This window comes from Felis catus, chromosome A2, assembly GCF_018350175.1.
Source record: "Felis catus isolate Fca126 chromosome A2, F.catus_Fca126_mat1.0, whole genome shotgun sequence".
Classification (NCBI taxonomy): domain Eukaryota; kingdom Metazoa; phylum Chordata; class Mammalia; order Carnivora; family Felidae; genus Felis; species Felis catus.
In genome coordinates, this window is record NC_058369.1 from 123,895,516 (window position 1) to 123,909,868 (window position 14,353).

General features: G+C 38.1%; 1 protein-coding gene across 5 annotated transcripts in view; it reads right to left on the minus strand.

Annotated features, from left to right (window-relative positions):
* Positions 1 to 3,790: 3,790 nt before the first annotated feature.
* Positions 3,791 to 14,353, minus strand: part of NT5C3A (5'-nucleotidase, cytosolic IIIA) — a 54,121-nt gene continuing 43,558 nt past the window's right edge. For all 5 annotated transcript variants that reach the window (XM_003982923.6, XM_003982925.5, XM_006929294.5 and 2 more), the window contains 8 exons: positions 14,023 to 14,121; positions 11,326 to 11,395; positions 10,456 to 10,502; positions 9,416 to 9,501; positions 7,942 to 8,031; positions 6,168 to 6,330; positions 5,071 to 5,271; positions 3,791 to 4,573 (listed from right to left, as the gene is read on the minus strand). In XM_003982923.6, the coding sequence (XP_003982972.2) occupies positions 4,472 to 4,573; positions 5,071 to 5,271; positions 6,168 to 6,330; positions 7,942 to 8,031; positions 9,416 to 9,501; positions 10,456 to 10,502; positions 11,326 to 11,395; positions 14,023 to 14,121 (858 nt within the window). In that variant the 3' untranslated portion in view covers positions 3,791 to 4,471. The remainder of the gene's footprint in view (positions 4,574 to 5,070; positions 5,272 to 6,167; positions 6,331 to 7,941; positions 8,032 to 9,415; positions 9,502 to 10,455; positions 10,503 to 11,325; positions 11,396 to 14,022; positions 14,122 to 14,353) is intronic.

Here is a 14,353-nt window from a genome sequence, read left to right on the forward strand (position 1 = left end):
GCTCAGATGGCCTCACCTCATGATGTTGCTGCAACCCTGTTTCTATCTGCGTTATGATTAAGGGTTATAGCACTGTTGGCAAGACTGTGAGTACTCATTAGGGAGCCAAATACAGGGTAGGGATGCCACAAAGCATTTTTCTCAATCACATCTTATACTCATTTTCTGTGTTGCTGCTTGAGGCAGTTTGGATCGGCTGTAGATTGGGATCACCTAACTTATGACTCATGCAGATTTTGGACTTTGGGCCCTAAAGATGAAGTAGGTCATTCATTGATGCCCAGTGGGAGATTAGAGTATCTCAGAGAACATGACATCTGAGTATGCATGTGACCTGTGTGCTTGAAACACCACTTAAGCTATCTTGCGAGCGTAAGCAATCTGCATTATTTTGTTGAAACCTGGTGAGTTTTGATCTCTCATTACTTAGGAATTTATAATACCTTTCAAAATTATTACTTAAAAGACAGAAAAAAACATTTCATTTTGGCAACAGAGTGGGCCTGAGTGCAATATATAAGTGCTTATATATAGCACTTCAATGTCTTAGGTTTCTAGGAACAAGGTTGCTTTCTTTTTTTTTTTTTTTTTTAATTTTTTTTTTCAATGTTTATTTATTTTTGGGACAGAGAGAGACAGAGCATGAACGGGGGAGGGGCAGAGAGAGAGGGAGACACAGAATCAGAAACAGGCTCCAGGCTCCAAGCCATCAGCCCAGAGCCCGACGCGGGGCTCGAACTCACGGACCGCGAGATCGTGACCTGGCTGAAGTCGGACGCTTAACCGACTGCGCCACCCAGGCGCCCCAAGGTTGCTTTCTTTGAAGTCTTTTTCCCTTGGCTTTCTTGGGGATCTGGTGTCTGTTTATAAACTAAGAATACTGCTCCCAGTTACTTATTGCTAGTTGCAGATATCACACTTTCATGCTTATTAAAATAGTGTTTGAGGGGCACCTGGGTGTCTCAGTCGGTTAAGCGTCTGACTTCGGCTACACGAGGGCAGGAAGCATGTCTGGTGTGTTAACTGTTTCTCTAGAACCTAGCCCACAGTAAGGACTTCAATCTTTGGTGGGATGAGTGACTCTTCATTGAATCAATCTTCACCTCAAATTAATACCCCACTTTAGAGATGAGGAAACCAAAGCCTTGAAACGTTAGAAACTTACCAAATGTTGTAGTTAGAATCTAAGACTCAGATCCAGGTTTGACTGATTTGAAGGCCTGTACCCTTTACACCTCAGCCACACTTTATCTTACCTATTAAACTTGTACTGAAATACAAGAATAAGTATAAAACACAGCAGGACTGGTGAATCTTGAGGTAACCTTGGATAAGTCTCCAAATTATTCAAGATCCCATGAAATTTTTTCTTCCTTTTTAAAAAATATTTATTTATTTTTGAGAGAACGCGAGAGAGTGCAAGTGGGGCAGGGGCAGAGAGAGAGGGAGACAGAGAATCAAAGCAGGCTTTAGGCTGTGAGCTGTTAGTACAGAGCCCGACATGGGGCTTGAACTCATGAACCATGAGATCATAACCTGAGCCAAAGTCAGATGCTTAACCAACTGACTGAGCCACCCAGGCACCCCTCTTTTATTTCCTGATTCTCCATGGTGTATGCCTTGAACCTGAAGTCTGGTTAAAAAAAAAATGTTCAATAATCTACCTAATTAACTCTGGTCTTATCAAACATATCATGGAAAGCAGAGTTCCTGTGAAATCACTCTGGAACAAAGTAGTATCTCTGACAGTTTTTGTTTTTCGGTTTCATCAAAATTGTTCATCTCGGCACTCAAAACTGCTTTACCTCCTAAAGTAAAATTCAAAATAAAAAACAAAAAACAAAACTCTTAACAGCTAATGCTAGACTCTTAAGAAAATGTGGTAGTTACCACACTGCCGGTGTTCACTAGGGCTACAAAATAACTTTGTTTCTTCAGTTCACCCAGACTGTGCTCACACTTTTGCGGACAAATAGCCAACAATACTGAATACTTGCGCTAAGCCATTCTAAATGGAAATACAAAATTTAAATGCATACATAGATGTAGATGAGTACATCTCATTCTCACAGGGATGTATCTGGAGGACGTATCATTACCTTCACTTTACAGATGAGCAAACTGGGGCACAGGTTAAATAATCTGTTCTGGTCACACAGCTACTAAGTGGTAGAAGGAAGATCCAAATCACAACAGTCTGACTCTATACTGGCTACATTAAACTGCTCTGAAAACGGAACTTGAAAACAAATTATTTCAAATACCAGTAGAACAGGGGGCAGTGAGAGGTGATAGGGTCCCAGGGATGCAGTGGAAAAGGCAGGGGCCTTGGCTTGATATTCAAGTTATCCTGATAGTGGCTATAAGGGGCTACAAAGACTACATGCCCTCAAGGCCTTTGTTAGATGGGGAGGTGCCTGACTTCTACAGTCTTAGTAAAGGGCTGAGCCAAGACTAGAATGGAGGTCATACCTTCAGTATTCTTTACATTTATACCATGAACTATGCTTATTTGTAGAAGCATATTATAAACTCCTTGGAAAACAGTCTATATGGCAAGCTCTAACTGCAATATGGGATAAAAAGTTCTCATTAGATCAGAAATGCCCAACTTTTTTTCTGTGTGAAAAACTCCTCCAGGTAATTCTGATACTCTCATGTGACGCTAATCTGCTTTAAAGCAAGAAGCTTGGTTTCTTCTTCCTCTCTCCCTCTCTTCTTCCTTCCTTCCTTTCTCTTTCTGAATCTTGGTTTCAAGGGGTGCCTCCCTCCCTCCCTCTCTTTCTTTCTCTCTCTTTTAGAATCTTGGTTTTGAGGGGCACCTGGGTGGCTCAGTCAGTTAAGTGTCCGACTCTTGGTTTCCGCTCAGGTCATGATCTTATGGTTCATGAGTTTGAGCCCTGCATCAGGCTCACTGCCGTCAGTGCGGAACCCACTTCGGATCCTCTGTCTTCCTTGCTCTCTGCCCCTCCCCCACTTGCACTCTCCCTCCCTCTCTCTCAAAAATAAATGAACATTAAAAAAAAAAAAAAAGGAAGCTTGGTTTCGAGTTTGATTTTGAAAATACTTCAACAGAGAATAGTCTACTTCTGGCCATTATAAACTTTGTTTCATTGTTTATTAAAAAAAGGAGTAGTGGTGGAGGGTAAGGATGGGCAGCCCCAGGGAAAAGGTTTTCATTGTAAGACCTCACCTACCTGCCACATCAAATGGGACTAGAGATTGCCGACCACACTGAGTGTCCGGAACCAGCTGGAACACGCTCTGTGTGTATCAGAGCTCAGATGCTTTATGGAATTAGTGGCTCGGAGACTCTGGAGTGAAATGGTTAGAGCCAGGGTCAGATTTATCACAATGGCAAATCTAAACTTTGTATGAACCAGAAATTTGGGCAGCAGAAATTTGGAACAGGAAGTCAGAGTGCAAAGACAAATGTCGGTTTAACTCAGTAGTACTCGGTTTCAGTTACCATGAGACCCAGCTCTACTTTGTTCCCTGCCTGTGGCTATTTCTGAAACTATTAGACCTCCAACAAAGTACCCTCTTTTCCTGGTATTTTCAATGAGGGAAAACAATTTTCCCAGTCCCCGGTATTTTCTGAAGGGCTGATTAAATTTTCTCTGCAACTATCTGTTCATCCTTAAACTTATAATACGTAAATTTAAAAATATTCAATGTAAATAGCCACTATAACAATGACATAGGATTCATCTCTCTCTCTCTCTCTCTCTCTCTCTCTCTCTCTCTCACACACACACACACACACACACACACAAGAAAAACACTGCAAGAGCTTAATAAATATTCGTTGAATAAATGAACAACAATGGTCTTGACAGTACAATTTAAAAGGCTTTTCACTTCATGTGTATTATCAGTGCATCAATATAGAACATTTTGTAATGATTAGTGATATGTGGATACCAATGGTTTTTCAAACACCAAGTGCCATTATTTTCTGATAAATACTGACTTTCAAGAACAAAATAACCAAACATAATACAATTTCAGGAGATGGTGATATCATCAGCATAATTCACCCACATGACAAAAACAGCAACACTTAAAATCATGCACATTATTTCATCATTTCATAAAACTTCTTTTTAAACTTATACAGACTTTTTCCCCAGAGTAAAAAGTTTCCTCAAAAACCTCATGATAACATTAAACTACAAAATTCACTCTGGAAATTAATTCATGGAGTTATTTTTCAAATTTTACCTTTAAGGTTTTTTTTTTTTTTTTAACTGTTAAAAAACATAGTTGAGGAGTGTGTTGAGAGAGGTGAGGAAAAAAGGAGTTTCCAGTTGATGGATTCAGTATGTCTGAAAATACCTCAGTAACGTAGAGAAAAAACTTCAAGAGCAAGAATGTATTATAAATAGAAGTCTTTCAGCAAGATGAACAGGTGAGCAGTTCCTGCATCAATTGCACCCACAGCACAGAGGTCTTCTTGAAGAATGCTTGTTTATAGAATCTTCTGTAAGATAGAGTTGGCTACGTCCAGTGATTCGTCTTTTACTAGAACAATATCGTAAGAGTCCATGTACTTTTCTAAAAGCTCATCCACCTAATCAACAACAACAGAAAAATTAAAAGGATATACAGGGAGGAGAAGTAAATTGTTTCAGTGTGGATCTCATTATTACATTCGATCTTTTGGGCTAAAATGAAGTAAATCAAATTTACTTTCATAAGACTTTTGAAATGAAGACTTATGAACATAGCCACAGGGTGGCTTTATTCCCAAAGTCACTTCTCTCTAGTCCAGTGGCTCTCAACTGGGGAGACTGCCCAAGCAACTCTCTGGCAATGCTGGGGACATTTTTGACTTTCATGACTTGGGGGTGCTAAGGTTTCCGGTAGGGAGAGGCCAGAGAAGCCACCCTAATACCGATGGCATACAGATGTACATCCCAATTCCCTTAATCACACCAAAGTAAAAGGATAAAGAGCAATCAAATTGTGTCTAACTCCTTTTGCATGTACCTTTAGTAACAACTGCCTATTAAGTTCCATCCTTATTTTTTCTTATAAGAAAATTAAATGACAGACCTGTATACTTACTCTATCATTTAGATATCCAATTTTCAGGATGTGTTCAACATTGGCTACTCCATCTGCCATTCTTATATCTCCTTGGGAATCTCCCAGCAGAATTATATTGCTATTATCTTTTAGCCGATTGAAATATTCTGTGTTCTTCAAGGCACCATCATGTTTGTTAAATACATGAATTAGTTCGCCTTTAAATCCTTTGAGCACCCCCTATAAAAACATAAATCCTTTGAAACAGTAGGTTCCAAACTGCAAATTCTGTTTGTTCTATTTTCACATTCATGATAGGTAAGAAGGGCTCTGAGAAGTTAATGACTTTCTAGAGAGTACTTTAAATGTTAAACACAGTAAGCTGAACATCCAATTCTAACTCTTCATTTGATTCCTAACCAGAGGTCCCATTTTAAATTTTTTTTTTTTTCAACGTTTATTTATTTTTGGGACAGAGAGAGACAGAGCATGAACGGGGGAGGGGCAGAGAAAGAGGGAGACACAGAATCGGAAACAAGCTCCAGGCTCCGAGCCATCAGCCCAGAGCCTGACGCGGGGCTCGAACTCCCGGACCGCGAGATCGTGACCTGGCTGAAGTCGGACGCTTAACCAACTGCGCCACCCAGGCGCCCCAGAGGTCCCATTTTATGTACTTCACAATATATTGTCTTGAATTGAAAAATTTATTCAAATAAAGTCAGTTCTAATTTACTTCTTTTTTTCCACCTATGGGTATTAAGTCTTCAGAGTTGCTGCACTGAGTTACATTAAAATAACTTTTCCTAATTTTAATATTAGTCTATAGGTTGGGAAACAAAAGTTTAAGAAAGGCATATTATTTTTAAAACATGGATACAGATAGAACACTGGGAGATGAGCCCCAGAGTAGGCCTACTGACCTGACCTAATTTAATATATATTATATATATGTTTTATATATATATATAAAGTAATATACCTTAAATAATAAAAACCAACTGCATTTACATGATTAAAATATATTCAGATTTTAAAAGTAATCATGAAGAAATATTACTTATGAAGAAAATAATTATGAAGAATTATTTAGAATCATATATTCATATTTAAAAAGTAATTATGAAAAATGTTCTTACATTGTCATCAAAATCCATGAAGTTGGACACTACTGTGATGTTTGGGTGATAAACGCCAGCTTGCTGGATCACCTCCTCTAGTATATCACCGATACCAGCCGAAAATATGAACACAGGGATACCGTATTGTTGGAGCTTATCAAAGAAATTCTCATACCCTTCCCTGCAAGATGGAGGTAGGAATTGATTGTTAAAAAGCAAGACATAGATATATATCCTTTCACCTAGAAATGAAAAAAGCAAGACATTTCTACCTAATTCCATGGCCCATTTATATTCCCTTTCCAGAATCCTGCCTCAGAGCAGGGTTACTGATGTATATGACAATTTTAGTACAAGTTTTTCCAAATAGTTCACTCTTTGCCTTGCTTTTAATAAATTCTAATGATACAAATCAGATGATTTTAGACTCTCATTAAATATGGACATAAGCCTACAGTTCACAATGTATACCATTTAACAGCAAATAATTAACCACAACTGGAAAAAAGCACACCCTGGAAAACCCATTGAGAAATGGGCTGAAACACTTCCTGCTTGCCATCCTGCTCAACTATTTCCTCTCAGGAAAGCGGAGGGGCAGGAACTGAATGTATTCTCTTTACAACTGGCATCTCTCCTGCTTAAGGCGTGGCTGTAGGTAATGTTTTTAACTTATTAATCTAAGTTTCTTCCCTTACTCTTCCTGGGCTATATGTTAAGCTGCCTACAAAGGAATGAAATGCTTACTAGCTGTCTTCACACTCTTTCCGACATTTAATACCTTCCTCCTTAGAGGTAGATCACCTTAGAGGCATGCCTGGGTGGCTCAGTTAGTCGGTTGAACATCCTGAGCACCTGACTCTTATTTTCAGCTCAGGTCATCATCTCACAGTTTAAGGGATGGAGCTTTGCAAGGGCTCCATGCTGACAGCGCAGAGCCTGCTTGGGATTCTGTCTGTCTGTCTGTCTGTCTCTCTGTGCCCCCTCCCCACTTGACTGTGTGCACACCCTCTCTCTCAAAATAAATAACTGACAAAAAAAAGTAGGTCACCTTAAAATGTAGGTCATTAAAAAACGAAACAAAAAAACCCCACGACATCATCATATTTACCTAATAAGTTGAAAATTTTTAGAGGTGGTAAACAGTGTTGAAAAGAAGCTTAAAAATGTTTCTATCTTATCATTCATGTAATACAAATATTTTTATCATTTGCTAAATCATATTCACCTTTCCTAGAGATAGTTTTCAAGGAAATTTGAGAATTCAGAAAGTAGATTCATGTAACTTTATAAACAGGGTATGAGCAAAAAACTTCTTTTCAACTTGAGTTATAAATGTTCCTTTTATATTTTATGTCTTTCAAAAGAATTTTGCTAAAAAACTCTACAATGGTCCTGGTTTCATAAATTTCTAAGTTAGTCTTAAAAAAATATTTTTGAAGTATTTTTTATTTAAGTAATCTCTACACCCAACAGGGGGCTTGAACTCACAACCCCAAGATCAGGAGTCGCACATTCTTCCCACTGAGCCAGCCAGGCACCCCAAGTCTTGAAATTTTTAATGTAGAGAAAGGAAATGTAGATTAGAACTTAAATCTCCTAAGGCTCTTACTTCCTACACCAAGATCTAATATATCATTCTAAATTCCCCATCTTATCATTATTTTGTGATAGGTGGCATACTTTGGCTACATTTTTATAAGTAATATAGTTATATTTAATATAAATATACACTTGAGTACATATGTAAGTCTGTGGACAGTTAACAGCAAAAAACACTCTAGAAACTTACTTGAGCATAACATCAGATTCTGCCACGATTTCTTTAAGTTTAGCTTTTGGTAAAGCCTGTTCAATAAGCAAGCCATGTGCTTTAGTATACCTGGAGTTCATGACCAAAGAAAAAGAATATTGATTAAAGCAAATCAAAACCATCATCTTTATTAAAAGGCATTTTTCAGTGACAGATAATGCAGTATTTCATTCATCATATTTTGGACTTAAATTTTAGAAATTTAAATTCATCACTAATAAGCATATACCCTATGGTTCTCAAATCAATATACCATCTTCTTATTGTATTTCCCAGTTCACCCCAAAGTTTTAGTTTAAATGTGTTAATGAGACAATGAAAGGCTACTACGTGTACACCTTTCCTTAGTCTTCAAAGAACTAAATCCAACTGAGAGAGGCATTCTCCAAATATGAGAATTAGTGCAAAGCCATTTGTTTCACCTGTTTGTAGTCTAAATTGTTGTGAAATGCCTCAGTACTAAAGATGCTCTCTAGCACACAAGAGAGAAAACCCTTGTTTTGACAAGTTTGATAAACACATGATTTAAAATTATATCAAAGTACCTATAATCAGAGCATCTCCATAACAGGCCTTTAGAACCTCTCCACCTGATACCCAGTATCATTGTGCAATATTCCTAAGGGACCCCACACTCTGGATCAGCTCCCATCACGTTGGTGAGCTCATTCTTCCAGGGAAGCTTATATCATTGCTAGAAAATTCTAATTACTAGGTAGTCCTTTCTTTCATCAGGCTGAAATTGGTCTTCTTAAACCTTCTAAGTCTGCTTCCAGTTCTGCTTCCACAGAGGTCCAACTTTTCAACATTTTGTACCATAAACATTGATTAAGTGTACAAGGCATTCAGTTTAGGTCATAGGATAATGAAGATAAAGAACATCACTCCTGTCCTCTTAAGATTCAAAAACCACAGTTGTTGCTTCTCAAATCACAGCTTTCGCTCTTCAGTGAAATCTTTCCCAAATAGGATGGCTCCAGTTCCTGTGATTTTCTTAGTGGACCCATCTGACACACTCGAAGTTTGTCAACATTTCTCTTAACAGCATTCTCTCAGGACTCAACACAATGCTTTCTGTGTGGTCAGCTTGGAAGGCTCCATTTCCATGAACACAGCCAACATCAAGAGGCCCATTTCTTACCAACTATGTCACCTGCTGGCTCCAAATGAGTTCACAGTCAATTTAAATCCCAATTCTTTTTCTTTACACATGCAGCCCACATTTTGTCCATTAAAAAACAAACAAACAAACAAACAAGCAGAACAAAGCAAATTCTACACTGAGTGATTAGAAAATTAGGTTCATTTTGTTGTATTTATTCACTGCTATAACTCCTTAGATAATTTATGAATCTATTTATATACAGCATAGGGAAAAAAATAAGCCATTAGTTGTAACTGCAGTGTTATGTTATTATATTTTTAGCCCTCCCCTTACCCGATACATACTTACCATTCTACCATATAGGGGTACTTCTCTTCCATGGTAAGAACAGGATCAATTTCAATAGCATAATATTTTTCCTTTAGTTGCATTAACTAGAAATAAATGAATAACTTAATAATGAAGATGACAGAGTTGTCATTAAATTGCATAGTTTTATAGAAAGCAAAACAATGTCAACAAATGTTTGCCATAAATGGCTGTTAAAGATTAGATCACGAGTACTTAGCTAATATATATATCAACTGAGGAGATCTTTGTTGACCTTGGTATACATGTAACAAAATGTACCTGCAAAAAACTACCTTTCTTTTTTTAAGTACTTTCAGGTCAGCAATTCAGTGAAATCGACTAATAATCAAATTATTACTACAAAAAAGCTTCTGTTCTCATATCAAAGTATTAAATTTGATTCACACCTGCAGTCCTATTTTGTTAACACAGACACAGATAGACACATACTCAAGGAAAGCAGAGGACTGAGGCAATTTCCTGATTAATTTAAAGGAGCAAAACTGGGGTGCCTGGGTGGCTCAGTTGGTTAAGCATCTGACTCTTTATTTTGGCTCAGGACATGATTTCACATTTTGTGGGATCAAGCCCCACATCGGGCTCTGTGCTAACAGTGAGAAGTCTGCTTGGGATTCTCTCTCTCTCTCTCTCTCTGTCTTTCCCCTTCTCTCTTTCTCTCTCTCAAAATAAATAAATAAACTTAAAAAAATAAATAAAGGAGCAATATCTACACAAAATCAAAGTACTTTTGTTTTAATGTACACTTAATGTAAGGACATCAGAATATTTTGATAATCAACTAAAAGTTTCTCATGTTAATTTTATTGTCTTTGTTAAAAAGTTAATTTTTTCTTTAAAATAATGTTGAGTATGTATAATCCACACAATAAAACTAATATTCATTCAGTGTTTACTATGTGCCAGGTACAGTGATAAGCACTTTATATCCATTGTTTGTGTGAATGAACCTGAAGAACTTCTCAGGCAAAAAGGCTAATGAAGTCTTTGAGTAACTCTGGATTACTGTTAGTGTTTACCTTTTTCCGACATTCATCTGTAACCAGCTTACTGTTGTCAATGACATCTGAAGAGTGAAAGCAAACTAGCATTAAAAGAAATATTCTGATTGATGCTACCACTACTTTAAATAACTCACTACTTTTAAGTTTAAATGCCAAGTCCACTAGCATGGTCATTACAACTTCTGGTCTTAGTGCTATGGTACAAGTGACACTGCTAGAGGATCCAATGGCTTTAAAATCCAAACCTTGGATCTAAAGCTTTTTTCCTACATTTAGAAGGACTTCATTAAAAATTTCCCAAGAATCGGTGGGCCAAAGGGTATGATTTCTAGTGGTTTTAATATAAATTATCAAAACAATTTCTCAAACTACACATGCAGCGCCAGTAAATGAGAGGACTTGTATCACTGCTTGTCAGGTTGAAGAGGATTATTTTTAACACTGACTGCCAAGTGTGGAAAACACATAACTTGATATTTATTTAGTCACTCTTTTACTTAATTTATAAATCAACACTGCAAAAATTCAGTGACATTCTTAGAAAACAGTAGTTGATAAAAATGCTATTTCTAAGAAATATTAGGTTAATCCAAAGTTTAAAGTCCATTTAAATATTTCTTGATTAAATAATGAACAGACCACATTTGGAGAAACAATTCAGAAGTCTTCATTCCTTTTGTAACCAAAACCATACCTGATAATACCCATTTGTATAACATGGGGGAAAACAAACCCTCGAAATATAAGAAGAAAAAGGCAGGTCCTCTTATTTTCAATGTCCAAAAAGAAGAGCAAACCGCAGTCAATCTCATAGATAACACAGATAAGAGTGGATCTGAAAACGGAATCACTTTCATGAAATTTGTTTATGAACGCCACACTTACAATGACATGTTGGGCATCTTTTGCCTTCGTAGGAAAATCTACTCAGTGTCATATCAAAGTCTGTTATTATCTGTAAAAAAAAGGGGGGAAAGGCATTATGGAAAATACAGCCACCAAGGCTAGACATGTACTGCACTTAGAGGCATGGGACTGTGCTCAGTCCCTAACATCCACTATTGGTTATTCGCTGCATTCTGCTTTCTACTGCAGCTCTTGATCAAGAATAGCAGCCCCATCACCTGCAAACTCAGATCCCTGTACTGATTAATCAGGTTTTATTTGGTGGCAATGCCAGGGCACTGAAGGTATCGCCATGCAGTTAAGTCCTGGGAGCTATCTTAACCACAGAGTGATACCTTCAGTGCTCTAGCATTGTCACCAAATAAAATCTGATTAATTGGTAGGGAAATCTTCAGTTACAGGTGATTGGGCTACTGTTCTTGATAGAGATAAAATGTTGCAAAATTTCAAACTACTTAGTCAATGTACAAAAATGCAGTGGAAGCAATTAAATTATATGAGGCTCTCAACTAAAAAGAAGGACATCCTGTCATACTATACAACATGGATGAACCTTGAGGGGACATTATGCTAAGTGAAATAAGCCACTTACAGAAGGACAAATACTGCATGATTCCACTTATGTGAGGTATTTAAATTAGTAAAACTCATAGAAGTGGAAAATAGAATGGTGGCTGTCAATGGCTGGCGGGGGAGGGGTGTGGGAAGGGAAAGAAATGAGGAATCGTTGTCCTATGGGGATTGAGTTTTAGTCATGCAGGATGAGGAGATTGGAGAGATCTGCTGTACAACAATATACATAGAGTTAACAATACTGTACTGAACACTTAAACATTTATTGAGAGAACAGATTTCATATAATGTGTTCTACCATAATAAAAAGCATATACTATTTGTGCAAAATAAGTAAATAAATAAATAAATGATATGAAGTTCTTAGTTATTGATACTATCACATTTTTTATTTAACTTGCTATGTAGTTAAAGCATACCAATGAATGAATGATACTGATACATGGAGATAGTTTACCAGCTCTTGAAACGTAGGTGACTGGGTTAAATACTTTTCCAGAAGTGTTTTAAAAAGGGAAAAATTTTGGGGGGAGCACCTGGGTGGCTGTTGGCTGAGCATCCAACTCTTGATTTTGGCTTAGGTCATGATATCACAGTTTGTGAGATCAAGCCCCGGCTCTGTGCTGACAGCATGGAGACTGCTTGGGATTCTCTCTCTCCCTCCCTCTCTGCCCCTTCTCTGCACACCCCTTCTCTGCCTCCATCTCAAAATAAATAAATAAATAAATAAATAAACAAACAAACAAACAAATCAAAAAAAGAGAGAGAGAATGAGGGGCCCCTGGGTGTCTCAGTCAGTGGAGCATCCGATTTTGGCTCAGGTCATGATCTCACGGTTCGTGGGTTCGAGTCCTGTGTCGGGCTCTGTGCTGACAGCTCAGAGCCTGGAGCCTGCTTCTGATTCTGTGTCTCCCTCTTTCTCTGCCCCTTCCCCACTCACATTCTCTCTCTCTCTCTCTCTCTCTCTCTCTCTCTCTCTCAAAAATAAGCATTAATAAGTTTTTTCAAAGAATTAAAAAAATCAGTTATTCACTAATAAAGTTACATCTTAATTTGAACTTGATTTGAAATTTGAGTATTATTCTTTTTTTTTTTTTTTTAATTTTTTAATGTTTATTTATTTTTGAGACAGGGAGAGACAGAGCATGAACGGGGGAGGGTCAGAGAGAGAGGGAGACACAGAATCTGAAACAGACTCCAGGCTCTGAGCTGTCAGCACAGAGCCCGACACGGGGCTCGAACTCACAGACCACGAGATCATGACCTGAGCCGAAGTCAGACGCTTACCGACTTGAGCCACTCAGGCGCTCCTTGAGTATTATTCTTACAATGGTTTGAAACTGAAGTGCCTGGGTGGCTCAGTCGGTTAAACATCTGACTTTTGATACCGGCTCAGGTCATGATCTCACAGTTCGTGAGACAGAGCCGTGCATGGGGCTCTGCACTAACAGCGATGAGCCTGCTTGACACTCTCTCTCTCCCTCTTCTCAAAATAAATACACATTATTTAAAAAAAAATGTTTTTTAATATTTATTTAGTTTTGAGAGAGAGGGAGAGTGAGATGGAGTGTGAGAAGGGAAGGGGCAGAGAGAGAGGGGGACACAGAATCCAAAGGGGGCTCCAGGCTCTGAGCTGTCAGCACAGAGCCTGCTTCAGATCCTCTGTCTCCGTCTCTCTGCCCCCCTCCTGCTTGGGCTCTCCCCCAAAATAAATAAATATTTTTTAAAAATGGCTTAATACTGGGGCGCCTGGGTGGCGCAGTCGGTTAAGCGTCCGACTTCAGCCAGGTCACGATCTCGCGGTCCGTGAGTTCGAGCCCCGCGTCGGGCTCTGGGCTGATGGCTCAGAGCCTGGAGCCTGTTTCCGATTCTGTGTCTCCCTCTCTCTCTGCCCCTCCCCTGTTCACGCTCTGTCTCTCTCTGTCCCAAAAATAAATAAATGTTGAAAAAAAAAATTAAAAAAAAAATGGCTTAATACTTTTGCACAGCACTAATTAGCTTAGTACTTAGTATTACCCAGATTTTAGCAAAACGAGATGAACGCGTGTGCCTGAACATTAAAAATAAAGGTTTAATAGTAAAGACTTCTTGATAATTATTCACCTGAAGTTTGGCAGCTCCTCCCTTAATAAGACCGCAGATAATTTCTTCTACTCTTGCCGGGTTCTTGATTCGAACGGAACTTCTCTGGAATTCTGGCATCTAAAAAATTAAAAGAAGTTAATTAACTACTTTTAATTCCCCTTTTCCCAGGTTCTTTTGATACCAAGCAGAAGCTTATATTAAGATATAAAAACGGTGAGGCACTATTAAAAAAAAAAAAGCAAACCATCATATCAAATTACCATTTATACACACAAAATTTTTTGAAGCACATCAGCAGTTTCCATCTGGAAGATTAAAACAAAATTATGTTTGTCAGAAAGTGTAATCC